At 41.6% G+C, this 22,566-nt stretch overlaps 1 protein-coding gene across 2 annotated transcripts; it reads left to right on the top strand.

Annotated features, from left to right (window-relative positions):
• Positions 1-21,463, top strand: pdxkb (pyridoxal (pyridoxine, vitamin B6) kinase b). 2 transcript variants are annotated; one of them, XM_071537064.1, is made up of 13 exons: positions 1-95; positions 7,914-7,968; positions 8,005-8,009; positions 12,105-12,132; positions 12,426-12,587; positions 13,587-13,670; positions 15,925-15,959; positions 16,588-16,673; positions 17,657-17,702; positions 18,065-18,176; positions 19,865-20,001; positions 20,246-20,312; positions 21,186-21,463. In XM_071537064.1, the coding sequence occupies exons 1-13, from the start codon at positions 15-17 to the stop codon at positions 21,299-21,301; spliced, it is 1,014 nt and encodes a 337-aa protein (XP_071393165.1). In that variant the 5' UTR covers positions 1-14; the 3' UTR covers positions 21,302-21,463. The 2 variants fall into 2 exon arrangements, with proteins under 2 accessions (XP_071393165.1, XP_071393166.1); XM_071537065.1 differs by lacking the exons at positions 8,005-8,009; positions 12,105-12,132 and having other exon boundaries at positions 12,483-12,587.
• The last annotated feature ends 1,103 nt before the right edge of the window (positions 21,464-22,566 follow it).

The following is a 22,566-nucleotide window of genomic DNA, read 5'->3' as shown; positions in this document are numbered from 1 at the left end:
TGACTGGAGTCGCCATGGAATGCCGTGTTCTGTCCATACAGAGCCATGTAGTCAGGGGATATGTGGGCAACAAGAGCGCCTCTTTCCCATTGCAGGTAAATATAACGTAAATGCATGTATTATCGGACAGCTAGCGGCGACAGGTCCATTATCGGACACGACCCTGTCTGACGTGCTTATTTCCCTTTTCCCATAGAATTCGGACGATGACCCCGCACAAAAAGCCAGCCGACAGTAATCAAATAAATTAACGGACGTGTAAGACAATTTCTGTAACGATACACGCCTTATTTCAGATTACAAAAGTGATTTTGATTTCTGCTTACCGAAATCGGACAGGCGCAGCCGCCTAAAGCAACGCTGGCCGCGGTTACTCGTGTTTTCTCTTGTGTCATGGGGCGTATGGGGATATGATATTTCAGATGACCACTTGTCGACAAATAGTTTTGGGAGAACGGGACTGATGTCATTACTGTACTGGCCACGAAAACCCCAAAACAATACAAACATTAAGCATTATCCGCTACTGGGGCTGGCATTGTCCGATAATGGACCTATAGGTTCGACTCTGAGGTTTTCTCGTCCATCTGAAAATATACATAGGTTACATAAGTTAATGATTGACACATGTCTTTAAAACTACTTCGACATTGTTAATCAGTGGTCTGTTTGCCAGAGGAAAAATTGTGTCCGATAATGGACCTTCTGACTAATCAAGTAGCGACTTAGCATAGTAACCATACAGATTGGTTAATGGTAATGATGATATAGTCTCAAGATATGTGGAAAACGAGCGATTCGTTCCCCATACAGGTCAATTCAACTAGTCAGTTGGTATACTGATAACAAATGTATTGCTCGGGTTTGCATGTGTCAAATGCAAGCTAATGTTTTCTAAGGACTCAGCAGGCAATTTGCACCCAGAGCTCAACTAGTCTGCAGTCACATAATGTTCCCCAGCTATCAGACGAACACCTGTAATGGTGTTGATGTGTGGGGAATATTTTATGGCAATCTTATTGCTTATAGTGGGTCATTTGCATAACAAGGGGGGTAGCTGTCATTAGCAACCAGGACCAAATTAATTGATCTAAAAGCAGAGTGTACAAGTGTTTTACAAGAAGGCATAAAAATTAGGACTAGTAGAATATACAGGGAGGCAGTACATTAAAAAGAAAAGTTAACAGGGCATTGAGCAGCTTGTTTGGCAAGGTAAGATATTCATAGATATTCCTAATGGGGCATTGACCAGATATTGAGGTGACAGATAACAAGCCAGCAGGTAGATACACAGTGAAAGGACACATGGGTTATTAGCACCTGCTGGCTATCAAAGTGATTTTCATTTGCCTTTATGTTCCTTAGTGTTGACAGTAGGATGATTATAGTGATTGCTTTAGGTCTGTAATTGCCAACATTTTGTCAGTTAATGGTGATGATGATGATGAACTGACAGTGAAGATGATTACGATGGTGATTGTTACAGTTTTATATTTTCCAAGGCTTTGACAGTCAGTGGTGAGGGTGAGACTGCTATAGGCCTACATGTCACTTGTTGTAAGAAGTGTCGAGTCTATTTTTGGCCCGCAATGCCCCAGGATGTATTTTGTGGTTTCCCTAATGGCTGCTGGGCTTTGATGCGTGTCACCAGGACTTAGTATATCTAATATTTAACTGCTACAGCTGACTAAGGCTTACCAGTACACGGCTGCTAAATAACGTTAACCAATGCCGCTCACCAAGGCTTACTAAACCTGACTACAGCTACTAAATGCATTTTACTGTTTGCGCAGTGTCATCTTATTATTACCATTATTGAAGTATTGAAACAGGCCCTACAGTGTATTGGCATTTACGCTGTTTGATAGTGCGTTGAGTATCCGAAATAAGTCTTTTTGCCTTGAGTGAGATGTTGAGAAGGATGAGAATCCATATTAAATAAACAGTTGTGAGTATGTGGAGGAAAATTGACTGTGCTGCAAGGCTCTCATGCCATCCAGACAGGTTTGGAAATCACCAGCAGCTACCAGCCAAATGCTAAATCTGTCTAGTCTGCTTCTCACTTTGTCAGGTAGCCAACCTGCTAATCATTACATTACTATAAGTGAGATTGGCTGGTGAATTTTGCAGCCACTGCAGTTTGTGAATTTGTCATTCACTGTGGCTTGTAGACAAAAAAAAAAGTCAGTTTCTTAAGATAGTGTGAGATAAACAAAAAGGACCTGCTCCTGTCTTTTGATGATAAAAGACGGCGTTAAAGATAAGGAAGAAGATAACGGTCCTGATATGAATTATGATGCTGATGATGTCAGCGAGCACACAGGGCATCCCTCTCACTGTGCTGTCAGGACGGAGGAGCTCAGGCCGTTCAGCAGACAGGAGACGGCGGTGTGAGGAAGCAGGGCTCTGATTGGCTGCCACAGGATTCCTCCGGTTGACGTCACGGAAGATGGAGACAGGCTTCCATAGAACGGGACTGGATAGAGTCGGCATTTCATAGACACCTAACTGAATAGAAATGCACTCAGCTGGCACAACAGAATGAGGATTATGGGTGCGTGAAATTGCACTCATATTAGCAATTTTTGACCATTCCTTGTTGACAATTGATTTGCTCTCTAGTGCAGTTACAACTTGCACTGGACAGTTGCTTACCTTTCTCTTTCACAAACCAGGAAACTTGGTAAATTTGATGAATTAATGACGTGAGATTTTAACAATAAGCATAAAAGAATGCTATCCACGTCTTGAGTGAGTTTTGATGTTGTGTCCTCAAAATGTGTTCAGAGATATGCAGGTGGTGTGTTGATTTTGTTGCATATTGCCATGTTGGCAGTGTGGTCCTGTGCAGTCTATCAAGGTAAAGCTGCTTGAGAGAAGAGCTGAGCAGGTGCATTTTGATGTAGAAAGCTACTGTGTGAAATGCAATAAAAGCTGAATACGTTATTGATCCCCACAGGGAAAGTTTCCTGTTGCTTGTCACCCTTCGAGGAAAACAGAGTGCCGGTTCAGCTACAGAGCAGCGTCCCTGGAGCCGGCAGGGATTCAGGCGGATGCTTGCCAACACATTTTACTCCGGTTGAAGTCGGCCTCCGAACTCACTTCATTATCCTCCTGTCCTGCTGAATCCTGGGAGCGTGAATCATTGAGCTCTGTCTTTTAATGGCAACAGAAAGCTGTTATGAGCCACGCTGAGCTGATAAATCAAGAGCTTAGCAGCCTATTTTACTATGTCAAGCTATTGTACTACCTACCCAACATTAGTTTCTTAATTGAGGCTGACAAATCATCAAACTTTCAGCTGATAGCTCAATCAGTTTTAGATATTGAAGCTAAAGAAGCAACAACCTACCACTTTCTTCAGGGGAGAATAAAGCACTGTGAGGAAATGACAGTAGCTCTTTGTAGCTGATGGCCACACAAGTCTATATGAAACGCTTATGATTTCTATAACACAAATGCATGTATCTTGTATCAACTATAACAACTACATGCAATAACTAACCTATAGATAGACGGACATATAGAAAGGTGGAAAGATACATACCTGTGTATAAAAACTAGTAAAGTATGTATAAAATAGAGATTTTTTGGGGGGTGGCATAGACCACTAACTCATAAATATGCAAATCAACAGTGAACTTGCAAGAACTAACCTAAAGCGGAGGGGCATTGCTAGCCAGTAATACATCAGGACGCAGCAAAAAAAAAGTATTTGTGATCTTTCAAATGATCAATCTGTACTGTCACACATGTTAATTGATGAAACCCTACATGTGTCTATATAGCGAGAGGGGCTTCCTCGCATCGTAATTTACCGAAGGTGCAAAAGTGTTCCTTTAAAGAGGTTAAAGGTCGAATTTTGCTGATAACGTCATACCACATCCTCACCTCACTGTGCAATGAGGCTAGTGTAAAAGCTTTCCAGTCGCTATTGTAAACAGTCTTTCTGTGTCAGTGACTTGAGGCATGTGAATAGAGCTAAAAAGGACCTGACCTAAATAACATGTTCTTAGCCCCATGTACATCACTAAGGCCATAAATACACACGTTTACATAAACAAACATTTGACATCCTGCATAGCCAATAGGAAATGTTTTGCCATAGATGGGGTTCTTCCTACATTTAGGGGTCCTGATTCCAAAATGCTCAATCACGTCTTTAATGCAGACTTTGGTGAACAGTGAAGCAGGAACAGAACTTTACCTGTAGATTAGGGCTGAACGATTTTGAAAAAATATCTAATTGCGATTATTTTGACTGATATTGCAATTGCGATATGATTTGTGATATTAGAGGGAATGATAATTTTTACATCATTATTCTCATTTTCATTGAAAAACATATTAACATGATTATGGTGTGATTTTTGCGGGGATCTGTACCAAACAAAGATGTTTTCTTAAGTCTCTTGAATAAGATGTGTAGGCCAGGACATCTCTGCAGCACCACAATATTTAATTTAAAATGGTATTTTGACACACATTTTGCCTTTAACAAATATTGGTCCTCCTGCGATTTGAAAATTGCTGTAGGCCATATTGCGATTTCGGTCAAATTTCGATTAATTGTTCAGCCCTACTGTAGATCTAACTACGCTTCTGCACTGGTGCTATATAAGATGGAGTCAAGCCATTTATTGCTTTAAAGGTAATCATCAAAACCTTAAAATCAGTTCTAAATTCAACTGGAAGTCAATATAAGGTAGCTACAGTAACGGATGGTAATTAGGAATGTGTAAGTTAAAGGAAAAATCCACCTTTAAACACTGCAAGGAACATTGGCAATGTTTCTAGCATTTCTGTCTCCATTTTATTGTTTGGTGTTGTATTTTTCTTGTTTCTATGGCTAATTGGCCAAACGTAGACGACAAGACGTCACATTGAGATATTTCCATCGCAGCTACAATGGAGTTTGGTAGCAGAAAACTTTTCAATTACATAAAAACGCCAACAGTAGACGTCAGGCTTTGGTGTCAGTCCCTCAGAATCAAAGAGCGAGGGCTTCTTTCTAGATAAGGGAGAAGGTCATCGGAGAAGAGGCAGAGAGACCGATTTCTCCACTGACAGCAGCCTCAATAGACCAGAATGCAATGCAGCCACAAGGCATGTTGCATTCTGTGTAAGGGGCTCAACACTCTTTTTCGACTGGAAAATTGCGCTTGCTCTTGCTCTTACTATGCTGTTGCTCTCAATCTATCCACCCACATGTAAAACCCACAGCTGAAGTTCACGCCCCTTCTCTGGGGGTTGTTGAAAGACATTCTGGGAAAAGTAGGAACTTATTGACTGAAGTAGAAGAGGCAGGAGAGACAAGGCAGTTTGAGGGAGTGGGAACAATGAAAAAGTAAATTACAACAACACTTCATCACAAAATAACTCCTGGATTGCAGTGAACATCACAGATTGACGATATATAACAGTGTAAGAGTATCCAAGGGAGGAATTGCCCTTTTTAAGATTGTTCTAACAACATTAAATCCGTACAATCTTTTGTAACTATAATACAAAATTCAGCAGGATTCCCAGAGACATTTTCTATTGGGACATCAGACAAAAAGGGGAATCTGCACAGCTGCTTTGTTGTGTGGGTGTAAAAGGAGATAAATACTGTTGATGAGGCAATAAAACTAAAACAGCAATGAAACTGTTTAAAAGTTGAGCTTTAGGGACTTCAGCGAAGCAAACTGTTGATTCATTAAAAATATTAGGAGAGTCGGTTTAGGCTTCCCATGCTTTACTTGAAATTCATGCAGTTTGCTTGTTTAATTATTGCTCCTTTCATTTTAGTTATTGATGAGATAGTAAAACAACCGCTCTCTCAGGTAAATGAATTATTTTGACAAGTTATTTTAACGATCTTGACGATTTAATAAATCTTTTATCAGGCAGCAGGGTGGTGCAGTGAATAAGCAGACCGGCCTTCGGGCAGAGGTCCTGGGTTCAAGCCCCCCGTGTCAGCAAGCATCCGTCCTGCTGCTGAAGTGTCCTTGAGCAAGACACTGAATCCCCACCAGCTGCAGGGGTGCTGCTCTGTATCTGTCGCTGACCTCTGACCTTCCTCTGGAGGGGGGAGGGGGGGGGCAAATGAAAATGGAATTTTTCCTTTGGGGATCAATAGAGCATCACAAAAGAAAGTATTTTTAGTGGCTGCCTGGTCTGCTGGCGATGCAAAGGCCGCTCGTAAAACCAGACTGGGGAGAATTGTTAGATCTTTCACACTTGGGATGTGTGTCCACTAGGGCTGAACAATTAATCGAAATTTTATCGAAATCGCAATATGGCCTACTGCAATTTCCAAATCGCAGGAGGCGCAATATTTGTTAAAGGCGAAATGTGTGTCAAAATACCATTTTGAATTATTGTAGTGCTGCAGAGATGTCCTGGCCTACACATCATATTCTACAGACTTAAGAAAACATCTTTGTTTGGTACAGATGCCCGTAAAAATCACACCATAATCATTTTAGTATGTTTTTAAATGAAAATGAGAATAATGATGTAAAAATTATCATTCCCTCTAATATCGCAAATCATATCGCAATTGCAATATCAGTCAAAAAGTCGCAATTAGATATTTTTTCAAAATCATTCAGCCCTAGTGTCCACTACGGTTGTTCAATGTCCAGCATTTACACACATTGTCGTATCGTCCAATCAGACATCTCCGATGGCCGATGACATCGTTCATCATCAGCAACCTCTCTTCACAGCACTAAGCTTCTTTTTCTCGTTATTCTCATCTGAAAGGACGCGGTGTTATGCGTTGCCAACATTACTGAGAGCTTAGCATGTTTTTAGAAAGCCTCATGCCAGAAGTTAAAAATATTCCACCTTTTAGCAAACTATGCCATGTGTCAGGCAAGTTTTCATTAATCTCAGAGCAACAGCAGGAGCCAGGACCAGCGCTTCCCACAACCATCTGTTTACCGCTGCTAGCTAAAAACAAAAAAAAAGGGACGTATACAAGGACAGACAAAGTTCAAACCAAACACCTCCCCTCTGCTTTCAGGGGAGAGTCACTGCTCCTCCCCTCTCGGCGCAGATTCTTGTATCTCAAAGTTAAATCGGAACAGAACAAAGAACTCATTCACCTCGACTGCTTCAGCCGAATTAAACAAACCCGTGCACATAATAATTGACTGTGTGCGTGTGTGACTCATAAGCATTTACTCTGCTGTGATTAGTTCTTTTGTGGATGAGGAAGATGGAGAGAGAGAGAGAGAGAGAGAGAGAGAGAGAGAGAGAGAGAGAGGGGGGAAACACCAGAAGTTGTCCTTTCTCTGTGCAGGTTTTAGCTGAAGTAAATCTGAGAGGACGTTGCCTTTTATCTCCAGTCAGAGTTGGGGTTAAATGGAGTCAAATGGAGTTTTTTTTTTTCAATAATCTGGTGTGTGTGTGTGTGTGTGTGTGTGTGTGTGTGTGTGTGTGTGTGTGTGTGTGTGTGTGTGTGTGTGTGTGTGTGTGTGTGTGTGTGTGTGTGTGTGTGTGTGTGTGTGTGTGTGTGTGTGTGTGTGTGTGTGTGTCTGTGTGTGTGTGTGTCTGTGTGTCTGTGTACCTCTGCTATACTTGTGACGACCGGTGTGATCTCTGTGATCACAACAAGAGGGGACACTTGCCCTTTACTCAGTTTGCCCTTTACTCACATTTCCAATGACCCAAGGAGAGCAATGCAATGCAGCTGTAAACTTGACGCTTTGCCTGTGTGTGTGTGTGTGTGTGTGTGTGTGTGTGTGTGTGTGTGTATTATTCTTAGGACCAGGTTGAGCTCTCAAAATAAGTGTAGACTGGTATTCACTCAGTCTAATCTTCTCAATCTCTCTCTACTCAATCTTCTCTCTCTCTCTCTCTCTTTCTCTCTCTCTCTCTCTCTCTCTCTCTCTCTCTCTCTCTCTCTCTCTTTCTCTCTCCAGGTTTTAGGGTTTGAGGTGGACTCCATCAACTCTGTCCAGTTCTCCAACCATACAGGTGAGGCTTATGAGATTTCTGTTGTTTGTGTGCGAGTGTGTGTGTGCTGCATGCAGGTTGTTTTTGTCTCTGTGTGAGTATGTGGGCGTGTGTGTGTGGGCAGGTGTGTATGAATCAGTCAGTGCCCCCTCTGTCATGACGAGGCGTCAGCGAGTGTCGGTCAGACGGTCGTCGTGGAGACAGTTGCCGTGTTGAGGTTGAAACCCGGGCTGATAAGTCTCCAGCTTGAGTCAGGTTTTGAGGAGAAGTTACTGTAGGATAGGCCAGGGGATAAACTCCATTTACAGTGTGTGTGTTTTCTCTTTCTGTCCCTTCTATGTCCTTGATATTTGAGTAAAACAACTTGTTGTCCCAATGGGGCCACTATAGGTAAAGGTCAACATTTTTAACTCAAACACAGTATCTCAGTCATGACTGGTCCGAGTTTGAAGAAACTTGGAGTGATGACGTATTTTGGCACTGTGTTCACACCAGAACACAGTGCCAAAATTAAAATATTACACTGATTGGCCTGATGAGGGCGCTATAATTAAAGGTTGAAATCTCTGTAAGCGCACCACTGCTCCGGTTTTGCGGGGTTTGATGAATTTTGGCACTGTGTTCCGGTGTTTAAAAAATGACAGTGATTGGCCGGATGGGGACGCTGTAATTAAAGGTAAAAATGTCAAACTTTGAAAAGTAATACATACCACAGCACCGGTCTAATTTTGATACTTGTTAAATTGTAGTGTAATTGCTGGTCCCATGAATAAGAAATCGCCACAGTGTGTCTTTCCCATGTGTTGCACTGGTGTGTTCGGTCTCCACTTCTGTTATTGGTGCAAACTGAACTTGAAGAATGAATCAACTGAACGCTGTGATAACAAACATATCTGCCCAGCTGCTGCGGATGTGGTCTGTCCAGGACCACAGGGATGCAGACTTGCTCCCAGTATCAGTAAATCATTAAAAATCCTATCCTGTTATATGCTTTTGGACAGTTTACTGCTTTGAACACGTTTACCGATATGTAGAAGAACAATAACAGAAACATTATTCTGTGGACTCTTATTTCTCACCACTGGGACAGAAAGGGGTGGAAAATTAACATCAGCCACGAGCCAAATGCTGGTAAATTTTGGCTCTGGTAGGTCGGTTTGTCTACCTTATCAGTCACTTTTTCAGTCAGCCATCTTTTGGAGGTCCCATCTTTTTCTAAATATCTAGTTGGCCAGTGAAATGGTGAAAGTGGCTGCTTTATTTTGGGACTTACTACTACTGTGGCTTGTAGACAGAAGTGTTTTTTTTCCTGGTGTTTTTCCCCAGTGTTTCCCCCTTGTTGATTGGTATGCAATGGACAAGCTTGACCGCCTCATGTCATGGTTGTCTAGTTTTTGATTGGCTTTAGTTTGAGTCCAAAGTAATCATGACCTACTCCATACAACTGTCCCTTGGTCAGCTGAGTTCATTTTCAAGCCAGCAGGGTCAGTCGTCCCTTTAGCCTCTGATTGTTGGTACATTGTGGTTTCTAAACTGGTGAATAGGCCATTTGAAACCAGTAGGGTTGGACATCCTTTTTGTCCTTTCACTGTTATTGAGATAAATGATGTTGGGTTTGAAAATAATGAAAATAATCTGTTGTGATGTTGTGGGTTTGGAGTAAGCCTAATTGTAGGTGTAGTGTAGGGTAAGTGTTGTGTGAGGGAGTGTAGGACTTGTCACAGTGGCAGCATCTGGTATAGAGTGGGGTGGAATACTATAATTTACTGTTGGGCTTTCTGGAGGTGTTGTAGGTCTAAACATCCAGACCAGGTTTTTACACAAGCACCCTAGATCAGTGACTTGGCGAGAAGTCCTCAAATCCATAACACGATAATATTGTCACATTTACCATGATGACGATAAATGAAACAATAATTTGTCGTTGTTTCTTACCCTAATTCATAAATGCTGCACTTACCGCCAGCATCATGGCTCAAGTAGAAACTAAAAAGAGAGAAAGAGTCCCGCATGTCTTTTAATTTTCAAAACAAAGCGCTTACCAGCTGCCTCTTGTTCCTTTGCCAAACACTCACCATATTCAATGAGGTGGTTATCAGGGATGGGATGATATTCTTATCTCATAATATGATTTGATACAATGTAATAAAGTTCAGTGACAACAAAGTATGACTGTGCAGATTTATGTTTATTTCTGAGCCACAAACCTTTCTAGCAATGCCATTGTCTTGCTAGAATAAACAACAATTTGATTTAATAATATAATTTTGACGGAGAGCTTGTGAAATTGTGATGGGCAAGCCTTCTCATTTGTGTTTACTACAGCAGAATAAAATGGAGCTAATATCACGATTCATTTTTCTGCCGCACGATGTGTCTCTCTTTGAGGGACGTTAACCTGAAAATGTCTGAGAACCGTTGCCCTAGATTATGGCACAAGGATTAGTTTAATCAGATTATGTGAACATGTGAAAATAATATTTGTTGGCCATTTGTTTGAGGCTGTGATTTGATACAGCAAATTGAAGAAGGCGTGTGTGGATCTGTGTGTGTCCGAGAGAGAGAGAGACAGATGGTGAAATTCAGAGAAAGAGAGACAGTGAAAGACGGAGTCAGAGAGACAGACAGTGACAGACACAGAGAGAGACAGTGAAAGGTGGAGGAAGTGAGACAAAGGAAGGGAGAGACCGACCGTGAAAGACAAACTGAGTTAAGAGAGAGACGGAGAGAGGGAAAGAGAGACAGAGCGAGAAGACGCAGCAGTAAACAGTAGCAGGCTGTCTGAATTGCGACAGCAGCAAATGATGACGTCAGAACCAGCTCTTATCTATAGGACTGCTTTCTTCCCTCACACACACACACACACACACACACACACACACACACACACACACACACACACACACACACACACACAGAGCGCCGTGAACAGTGGTGACTGCTCATCTCTCTTTCTTGGCCCCTCCGGCTTTCTGCTGGCTTGTTGCTTAGCAACCAGCACCACACCACGTGACCCGACTGTGACTCACCTGGAGCTGCGACATCATCAGCCTGCAGCAAACACGTCACAGACGCACACACACACACATAGATGCACTAACACATGCAAACATAAACATGCATGTCACACACACACATGTATAGACACACATATGCACACATTTCCTTGATAGGCCCACTAATGCACGTTTACGCACACACACACGCACACACACACACACACACACACACACACACACACACACACACACACACTCCACACACTGACCCAGTGTAGGTGTGTATGTGACTGGAGGGGTCGATCTCCTTGTCCTCCCCAGCCTGCCCTCTCTCTCCCTGGGCAGACCAGATACTGTGGCTGGACTAGCACAGACAAGTGTCTGTGTGTGTGTGTGTGTGTGTGTGTGTGTTGTTCTTTTATCCTTGTGAGAACCAGTTTGAGATTTAGGGTGCGATCACACCTACAGTTTCCAACCATAGTGGAAAAGTTTACTTTTGTTTTGGCTTTTGTATTTGGGTTGTTTAGGTTCACACTGTTACAAGTGAACCAGGGCTTGTAAACAGAAGTTGCACATGACTCACAAGTAGCTTGTTCATTGGACAGAGTTTTGGTAGCCTGTCATCTTGCCAGGTTAGAGATTTTGGCAGCATCAGAGGAAGTCACAACAAATCCACTTCCAGTCCCTGTCACTTTAGCTAAGTATGATGGACTTGTCTGAGTTCTTTGCTGTAATTTACCATCTCTGGTGTCCATACCATTTAATAACAGATGAAGAAATGGCTGAATATGAGCATCAGTCCAGACTGCGGTTTGCCCTCGCTTCATTTTGTTCTGCTAGGCTTTCCAAGCATGAGGAACTGCTGGCTATCAACATCCGTCTCATTTTACCCATACAACCTTGTGTTTTGGGGTATTTTCCTGCAGTTGCTTCGGATAGCGTTCTCACTCCTAACAAACTGCACTGCAGTTCCATTGGAAGAGGACCGAGACCCATATAATCAAGTGTCTCGGTGCCGTTATTTGGTGCCACTCAAGTTCGAATGGGATCAATCTGACCTGCACAAATGAACCAAACTAAGGAGTAAACGCTCCGGAGTTTGAATGAAACGCTCCAAAAATGGTTGGTGTGAACCTTCGGAGTGAGCGTTTGTGTGAGGTCAATTTACAGGTCCTCTATTCTTCGAGTGGCTTGTTTATGGATAGGGCTTGGGTTTAGGGTTAAAATTAGAATTAATAATAGGTTTAGGTTAAGGTTGAAGTAAGGGTCAATAAGGTTAGGCATGCAGTGGAGAGGGGGAATGAAGGAATGGAGGGAATAAATGTGTAAAACTTTCAATGGAAAGCCCTCATAATGATGGAAGTACAAGGATGTATGTGTTTCTGTGTACTTGAACGTGTGTGTGTCTAGATTTGTGTACATGTACCACTGAAATGTGCATGAGATTGGAGTCAGCAATTTAGAAACTTGCACAATAAGTCCTCTCCTCTCCTCTCCTCTCCCTCTCCCTCTCCCTCTCCCTCTTCCTCTCTGCAGGTTATTCCCATTGGAAAGGTCAGGTGTTGACAGCAGACGAGCTCCATGTTCTTTATGAAGGAATCAAACTGAACAACGTACACCACTATGACTACGTTTTAACAGGTTAACACACACACTGAAAATCACATACAAACACACACACACACACACACACACACACACTAGCTTGTCAATCGCTCTCACACTGCTCTTATCCTTTCCCTTGCTGACTACACCATCAGCACACTAACACAGTTGGGAGGATTACTTTCAAAATCCCTCACAGATTACTGATTACTTGCTCAAAATTGCACAATCTGCATTATAATCCATTGGAGTAGGCTACTCCATTTCAGTAATGCAATCAGATTATGTTCCGTGGTAATCTAAAAACTAAAAACTAATGGTTACACTTGTCAATTCGATATGATTTTTGACATCTGATTCTTAAGATACTGTATGTTATTAGGTAATTTCTCTGTTTGTCCTCAGTCTGAAAATGGCTGTTATGCGTCTCCTGCATTTATTGAAATACGTGTCTGCATTACTTTCCCCCCCACTCTCCTTTTCCATCTGTTTATATTGCTTGTTTGCACACAAGTAGAACTCAATGCAAATTTGACCACTTCCATAGCTAGCTTTGAAGATCTGATAGCAACAATGTGGGCAAAATCAGATTTTTGTCATTTAATGCATCGTTGCGTGATTGGATGCTAAAAGTCGCATTGAAACGAAACGTATGACCATAGCCTAAGCAAGTCAGAGCACCATATTTTCAAAAGCTGCTGCAGTTTCATTAGTTTTTCAGGAAGTGTAACAGAGTTAAGTTATCATTTTTTATTCATATTGCTTCAATCATGATACAATTACATGCAATGCAATAACCTCCACTCCACTAGAGCTGCTCTGTTGACAGTGATTGGGAGGCGAGATTTTTGGACTTTAAATTAAAAATTACTTAATAACTGATTACAATGACAAAGTAATTAATGAATATAATAATGTGTGTATGTGTCTGTATTTTAATATTTGGTTTTGTGTCTGTCTGTGTGTGGATCTGTTTGGGTGTATCTCTCTGTATTTCTGTGTGTGTGTGTGTGTGTGTGTGTGTGTTGTATTTAGGGTATACCAGAGACACATCCTTCCTGGAGATGGTGGTGGACATTGTTCAGGAGCTAAAGAGAGCTAACCCCAACCTGGTGTATGGTATGTATTTTATTGGTATTTTTGTATACCAAAAAAAACAGCATCCAGCATAAAGAAAAACTCAAGCAGAACACATGAATCATTAATTTACCTGTTTTTAAGAATAAAAAAAATATTCCACATATGTTGGCAATGAGCATTGTTCAACAGTTGGTTGCAGGTGAGCTGTAGCTTGCTGGGCCAGAACTTGATTGATATACCTAAGAAATAGATGCAGCCTCTGTTGTTTAGTCCTACAGCCTGAAGCCAACTTTTGGTGCTTTCTTATTCTCACCATGTTGCTTGGTTCTGCCTCATTGGTGGCATTTTGGGGGATGTGAGTCCCAAGAGCCTGAAGTCAGCTCCACCTATCAGAAGTAATATATTAAAGCTGCACTAGGCAAGATGTTTATGAAAAAATACACCTGTCTTACCAGCCTAAATCACAAAGGAGGGCTGCAATACTGAAGAGCGTTCCATCTGCTCTTAATTGAGTTGCCTTAGATTTGATTATTGTCATTCTGGTGTCAGTGGTCACTGGTGGGAAATCTTCTCAGCCCACAGAAAGTGACGGATTTAAACTTAAGAGCGAAATATAAAACTTTCTCCTAAACAGCAGAGAGAAAGCTGGACTCACCAACAATGGCCACCTCCACCAGACACCAAGAAGAAGAAATTTAGCTCCAAGGTCCATGTTCAGTTTCTCGATGTCACGTCACATGACTTCTGGGAAAATTCAACAAGACACCTCCGCCAACGTGTGGAATTTTGTGCAGCTTTAACATGAGTAAAACCTGGCTCAGCTGGTTTGGCCCGTGATGAACCCTGAGATTATGTGAAACAATGAAACATAAAACGCTTAATAGGATCAAATATATATTTTAAAACCAATTTTTGTCAAATTTATCACTTTAACTGGCATTTGATTGGCATTTGTTTGTTGGATCTGGCCACTACTGCAACATTACCCTGCTCTGTCAAAATTTGGTGTAAAAGAAACACCTCCTTCCTAGTCCCCCAACCCTAAACTAAGCCAACCTCAGATCTGAACCAGCACTCACTGCAGCCAACTCTCGGGTTTCTCTCCAGCCAGGAGGATTTTCATCTCTTGTTGCACCAGTCAGTTTCACTCAAGTCAAAGCCCTAGCAGCTTGGCCTGTACACTGTGTGTTTGTGGATAGTGTGGAGACCTACTGCAACTGTTGAAATGGATCATATGCATAATGTGTGTGTGCAAGATTAAGTGCTTCTTGCTCTGCACAGGAAGTGCTGTGTGTGTTGTACTGCGGTCTGCACCTGTAGGATGTTGCTTGGTGAATAATTTAAAGGAAAAATCCATCCTCAGATACTCTCACACTGTTATATAGCATCAATCTGTGCTGTTCAGTGCATCCCAGGAGGTATTTTGTGATGAAGTGTTGTAATTTACCTTTCTGGTGTACCCACTTTTCCTTCAACCTGCCTTGTCTGCGACATACCTATATTTCCCAGAATGCCCTTCAACAAACCCCAGAGAACGGGCGTGAACTTGTTGCAGTTCAGCTGCGGGTTATACATGTAGGTGGAGAGAGCAATAGCAATAGCACAGTAAAAGCAAAAGAGTGAACTTTTTCGGGTTGAGAAAAAGCGAGTTGTGCCTTCCCTTACTGAAAACTCAACATATCTTGTGGCTGCATTGCATTCTGGTCTATATATTGAGGCTGCTGTTGGTGGAGAATTTGGTCTCTCTGCCTCTTCTATGATGGATTTCTCCCTGTATGATTGTTGAACGTCGGTGCAAAATGGCGGCTCTAGAAAGCAGCCCTCGCTCTTTGATTCTGAGGGACTGACACCAAAACCTGACGTTTACCATTGATGTTTTAGATAGTTTAAAATATTTCTGCTGTTAAGCTCCGTTGTAGCTGTGCTGGACATATCTGGACAAGACGTCACATTATCTATGTTTAGCCAGTTATCCACAGGAATAAGAAAAACACACCACCAAACAACAAAATGGACCCATAAATGCAAGATACATCGCCAAAAGCTGTTTTGTAACAGTGTTAAAGGGTTTTAGGGTGGATTTTTCCTTTAGGTGATAGGGGAGTTTCTGTCTGTCAGTCTATAAGGTTCGACTGCAAAAATGTACAAACGACAACAACAAAAGGCAGAGATGATGGTTGCATTTCCAAATCCAGTTTTATTACTGCTATCACCACAGCATTGATGTAATGCGGTGGTTGTTACAGCCTTACAGGTCTTTGCTGAGTGGCTGACTGAATGTTTGTCATTTCAGTGTGTGACCCTGTCCTTGGAGATCATGGATCTATGGTGAGATTACTGTGAACCGTATACTCTGTGTGTGTGTGTGTGTGTGTGTGTGTGTGTGTGTGTCTGCATCTGTATCTGTTTCTCTGTTTGTGTCCGGGTCCGTGTATGCATCTGTTTTCTTGTTAGATGGATTTTTAAAATGGCATAGGATGTTCGTGCCTGTATGTGTGTGGGTGGGTACAAGCGAGTGTGTGTGTGCGCACATATGTCTGTATATATATGTGTGTGTGTGTGTGTGTTTGTGTTTAGGGGGGGGTGTTACAAGGCTCATTTCCCAGTGACAAATGGATTATTATGATCTGACAGAGCTATACACACTGACTCACTCTGACTTGCTGTGAGTGTGTGTGTGTGTGTGTGTGTGTGTGTGTGTATAAGACAGCGTGAGGGGATGCGGATGTTCAGGGCTCAAGATCAAATTCTGTCAGTTAGAGCTCACGATTTCAATTTCATTTAAAACAGTGAAAACAAAGATACTGGAAAAGCTTCAAATTAACGCAGCCTACTTGTGTATGCATTTTTGTGTGTGTTGTGTGTGTGTGTGTCCATTCCTCAGAGCATTGTATGTGTATTCTTTGTGTTTCTTATCTGTGTGTGTGTGTGTGTGTGTGTGTGTCTCTTTCTTCAGTACGTTCCCCAAAACCTCCATCCGGTCTATAAGAACAAGGTGGTTCCTGTCGCTGATATTATCACTCCTAACCAGTTTGAGGCTGAGTGAGTACTATTTACAATTTCATTTAATTTCATTTAATACATTTATATTTAGTAATTATATTTAGTATTTATATTTATTGATTTATAAATATTTTTTTTTATAATTTTTTGATTAATTTAAAATCTTTCAAATCTAGCATGACATTTTTTAAAATGTATTTTAATTACAGTCATCGTCACGCAAAATAAGCGAGTTTGTAACTGAGTGAGCAGCAGAGTATCAGACAAAATGGCTTTATGTAACGCCACTCATAGAGTTCTGATGCTGTTATCTAATCCCTCCATTTTCAGGGAGAATTAACAGCAGATATGCTTTACATCCCCTCCTACCCTTCACTGGTTCATTTAGGTTTTCGTTTTTAGAATATTTTCCACTGACTTTAACATCTCTGGCATCTATTGTTTAGATGCAGATGAATTTTAGATGATCCCCATATGGAAACAGGCAGATATCTTGAGGGTCCAGGTATCCATCAGCTGCTTTTTTGGACGCAGTGCCTTGATGCTCAGCATTTATTAAAAAAAAAAAACAGTTTAAAAAAAAGATGCAGCTGCTCCTACCACTACAGCATTACTGTCAGATGGCTCCACCTACTGGTTTTTGAATAGGACTACAGAAACCGATTAAAGGTCCATTAAAGGTCCTGTGAAGACCCACTTGACTTTGTGGATGATGGCAAACAGTAGACTGTGATAACACAAAGAAATAAGAAGCACATTGGTCAGAAACCTCAGACAAATTGTAATTTTTTTTCAACCAAACTTATTGCACTTTGTCCCAGTTTTGTTTACCAGTGAGCGAGGTAAGAGGGGTTAGGGATCGTCATGGTTTTTTCAATAATTTTAGGTTTCTTTTGACTTTCCAGCGGGTATTTCTGTTTTCCTGCTTTCCCTTCAATTTGTATGTTTTTCTTTTTTTGTGATGCCACTGTTTCACTGTTGCTGTTGTTGACAAGATGGTTAATTGTTTGCTTGTGTTTCAGGTTATTGACAGGGAAAAACATCAGCACAGAGAAAGACGCTGTGGAGGTAACAGACCACTTATCACCTCCACTCCTCTCTTCTCTCCTTCTACTCCCTTTCCTTTCCTTTCCTTTCCTTTCCTTTCCTTTCCTTTCCTTTCCTTTCCTTTCCTTTCCTTTCCTTTCCTTTCTTTTCCTTTCCTTCTTTTTCCTTTCCCCTTCTCTCCTCTGTTTTAAACTCTTTAAGATTTTTGCGTACATCGCTTATAGGTTTATACAATAGCCTCTAGCAGTATTTCAGTATTTCGACAGCATTACATCATTTGTTTAGGCTCCATACACATTGCTGTCTAACTAGGTAACTCAGTAACTCACTCTCTCACTAACGAGCCTTACTGACTCTCTCCTTTCTGTGTGTTGCTGCTGCAGGTAATGGACCTGCTCCATGCCATGGGCCCGGACACGGTGGTCATCACCTCCTCTGACTTGCCCTCCAGACTGGGAGACCGCTTCCTCGTCTCGTTGGGCAGCCAGCGCACTGGTAGGTGATGTATGAATGCATTTGAGTGTGTTTGTGTGAGACAAGTCAAATATGTCAAGTATTCATGCTTAGGGTTAGGGTTTAGGGTTGTTTCCTGGGTGTTTCTTTCCAATGCGTTCAGAGCAAGAAAAACTGAGCATTTTTTGATCACTAAACAGCCAAGTACGCAGCCTGAAGCAGTAGAAACTGTTGACACCACACGGCCAGCAATAGAAGAAAATGGCCACCCCACACAAACCACTGTGTCAACAAAAATAAAACAACCAATATCATTACAACAATATATAGAAAACTCAGATACTGACTCTAAGGTTGAAAACCTCCAGTGAGAAAAAAGTCAACTCTTGAGCTTTTGTGTATACACACAAAGTCCAAGGCACTCTAAATCCAGTAAGGAGGGAGGAGGGAAGAGACTAAGAGCTTGAAATTTAAAAAGCCTTTATTGTCTCTATTAATAATGGCTTTTTACATTTCAAGCTTTTAGTCTCTTCCCTCCTTACTGGATTTAGAGTGCCTTGGACTTTGTGTATTCAGCTCAAGAGTTTACTGGAGGTTTTCAGTCTTACAGCTGGTATCTCAGTTTTCTATAGATTTGATTCCTGTTCCCAATGAGCACCTATAAACCTAAGGATTTCGCTACTTTTTCTTAATCTACAAGAGCACTAAGTGTTACTTCTGTCATCATTAAAAAAAAAACCTCAGTAATCGAGGGGCATAAGCTGAACTGTTTGGGAACAGAGTGGGGACTTGTGGTACATTATGATTTAAGATAATCCAAGTCTTAGTGGTACAAATTGAGTGTTTATTTGCCAATATGGAATGCTAATGTTTTAGTTCATGGATCAATAAAATGCCCAACCCCCAAAAAGGACCAAAATGCCCCTAAAGAAATCTGGCCAAGGGGGAAAAACTGCCCTCTGAAAAACAGTTACCTTGTGTTACCTTGTGTATTTTGCCAGAAAATGTGATTTTAATTGGGTGTTGGCTGGACTAGGGCTGGGCAATATATCGATATGATATCGATATCATGATATGAGACTAGATATCGTCTTAGATTTTGGATATCGTAATATCGTGATATGGCATAAGTGTTGTCTTTTCCTGGTTTTAAAGGCTGCATTACAGTAAAGTGATGTAATTTTCTGAACTTACCAGACTGTTCTAGCTGTTCTATTATTTGGCTTTACCCACTTAGTCATTATATCCACATTACTGATGATTATTTATCAAAAATCTCATTGTGTAAATATTTTGTGAAAGCACCAATAGTCATCCCTACAATATTGTCGCAATACAGATATTGAGGTATTTGGTCAAAAATATTGTGATATTTGATTTTGTCCATATCGCCCAGCCCTACGTACAACTGAACATTTAGCTCACTTTGTAGAAAATACCAAGATATATATTGTGTATCGCTATTCAGCCTAAAAATACCGAGATATGATTTTTGGTCTATATCGCCCAGCCCTAGGCTGGACACATTTTTAGAGAATTACATTCAAATGCATGTGTGCCTGTATTCAACAATAAGCTTTTGTGATAAAATAACAGGCATGCCCTGTTATTCGTTAATGCATGTGCGTATATGTGTGTGTGTGGTAGACTTTAACATGAAGTCCAGTTCCATATAGAGGCTCCAAACTAAACCTAACTTCTACCTTTTGTGTCTCTGCTCTGCTGCTCAGTTCTTCCAGACGGCAGCAGGACGACACAGAGAGTTCGTATGGAAGTTCCCAAGGTGGACGCCGTGTTTGTAGGAACTGGAGATTTGTTTGCTGCTATGCTGCTAGCATGGACACACCACTACCCCAATGACCTAAAGGTAGGCGGGCATACACACACACACACACACACACACACACACACACAAACACACTCACCATGACCCCAATGACACTAAACGCATGGATGCAGACACACACACAAGGCAAGTTTTGGTAGGACACTGTAAAAAAGAACCTTCCCTTCTCTCTGTCTCTCTCTCCCTCTCTCTGTATGTGTGTGTGTGTCTCTCTCTCTCTCTCTCTCTCTCTCTCTCTCTCTCTCTCTCTCTCTCTCTCTCCCAGACGGCCTGTGAGAAGACCTTTTCAGTGATGCACCACGTTATCCAGAGGACCATATCTTACGCTCACGGTGAGAAAAGCAGGCCATATAATCAATGTTGAACACATTGACAGAGTGAAATAGGTGAACGTTATTAGGTATTATTATAAATAAAAAAAAATCCAAAACAAATCTGTTCTTTAAGTTAACTCAAAATTAATAAACCTATGCTGTTGGTGTCCTGGAGACAAAACAAACGACAAGACAGTTAAAATCAAATACCTGTTGCATGATGTCGTACATTTGATGCCAGATGTTTGCATCAGCAGGAGAGTTTTGTGGCAAGTTATTAACTACTTGTCACTAGTGGCCATTAATGACACTGTTGATAACAGTCGATAGCGGCTTTGCCACTTAAGAGATTTGTGTCAACATTTTGTGTTCTCTTAATTTGTCACAAATTTGTATGTTGCTTTGGATAAGAGCATCGGTTAAATGCCTAAGATTTTGTGCAAGTCTATTGAAAATTTGCCACTTTTGTAATGGGACCGATCAATAATGCAGGAGCTGTACCAGTGTTGAGATGTTTGTACCTACTAAAAAATTTGAAGTGAAGATGCATTAGGCAACTTTGCACATTGGCAGCTCCAAATTGCAGCGAGAGGTACCTACAAAATTTTAACTTCAATACCCAGAAATCATGTAAACAGCACATATGTTAACCAACCCGGCTGGTCAGTAATCGCTTTATAGCAAAGGATACCAAAGGGACAAGAGAGGAAAAGATCTATTGTGTCCATACCCAACACCAGAATTACATTTAGGCAAATAGTCTCAATTACAGGGGATGGGATGTGTTTTTTTTCATAAAAATCTTGCTGAATGTGACTTAAAAGTTGCTGATTACGTTTTTGTCACACTGAATCTCTTTATCTCTCTGCTCCTCCTCTCTCTGTCTCTCAGAGTTAGCAGGTCCTGGTAGGAGGCCCAGTCCGCCCCAGCTGGAGCTGAGGATGGTTCAAAGTAAAGCCGACATAGAAGACCCTGCTATAGTTATGGAGGCCACAGTCATATCCTAACATTAACAACCCATAAGACTCATATTAACCCTGTCCCCTTCACCCATAAATCTCTTATATCCTGTCTCCCAGTAAATCCATCATCGCCGTAAACCCAACTCAACAACTCTTTAAATCCCTTAGTATCTTAACCCTTAAGTCCTTTTACCTTAACCCCTTTTCCCCTTATTATCCTAACCCCTTAAACCCTTAACCTGTATCTCCCTTCCTACCCTAGCCCCTCTGCCCTAACCCTCCTTTCCTAACCAGAGCCATAGATAGAAAGTTTGGCCAAGTTGGGCTGTGGGGGCCATGTTGCTGCCTCTTCTGTGGGACTAAAGTGTTGACTGCAAATGTATTTTCATAACATCAAGAGATGCCAAATACTCCAAAAAAGATGTTCTACGCATCTTTAGTTACGTTGTGGCGTCAGTGGAGCAGGATTGTAGTGCTACTGAAAACTTTAATGGCCAAACACTGTCTATCTAGGGCTCTGCATCCCCCCTCCACCCCCAAACCCCCCCCCACCCCACCGTCCTTACAGCAGTGATTTAATGGTGACCAAGTCCTACCCGTCAGACCTCCCCTCCTTCAAAATAAAACAAAGGAAAAAAAAATAACGCACAATGTATAGTTGATGTATAGATGTTGTACTATAACTGTATTGGACCATCTGTATGATATCTTCTATCTGATCTGTCTATTGGACCATTGTGTTGATGCTACTGTACTATAGACCACAAGCACTACAATATCACCCAAAACCAGAGACATATGGACCGGTTCTGGCACTCTGGCGCCATGGAGGCTCCAGTGGCTCCTCTAGTTGCTGTTTGTTAGTAATAGTTAGCTGTCTAATAGCCATAGTATAGTCGAACCTCTTTCATCCCAACCCAATTTAAGAAAAGTTCCACTATCTGAGCCGTCACTGGTCGATTGGACTTGCGTTAGCCAATCAAAAATCAGCTTCCTCAGTGTCAGAACCCGCCCATATACCGGGCTGTTCGAGGCTCAGCTCTGGCCCAGAACCTTATATCTGAGCGTTGTGCCACTGAAATTACTGGAGGCCTCAATACGTAACAAAAGTGCCGACGTCACTTTGGGAAATGTAAACACAAAAAATGGAGACCCTCCTCGTCACAGCTGGAGACATCCCCCGCGTCCAGTAGCAGCTCTGTGAACGTCACTTGTAGAAAAACGTCTTTTTGGTTCCCTACACCCTCTACTGTGATCACAGCAGCAGAGATTATGCGAAGAGTTTTATTCCAAAATGAGATGGGCTTATC

This window comes from Centroberyx affinis, unplaced genomic scaffold (assembly GCF_046629955.1).
Source record: "Centroberyx affinis isolate AG114_WGS23_722 - 3 ecotype Tasmania unplaced genomic scaffold, CSIRO-AGI_Caff_v1 ptg002978l_1, whole genome shotgun sequence".
Classification (NCBI taxonomy): Eukaryota; Metazoa; Chordata; class Actinopteri; order Beryciformes; family Berycidae; genus Centroberyx; species Centroberyx affinis.
The sequence above is the reverse complement of the archived record's forward strand: the minus strand, read 5'-3'. Positions and strand labels throughout refer to the sequence as shown.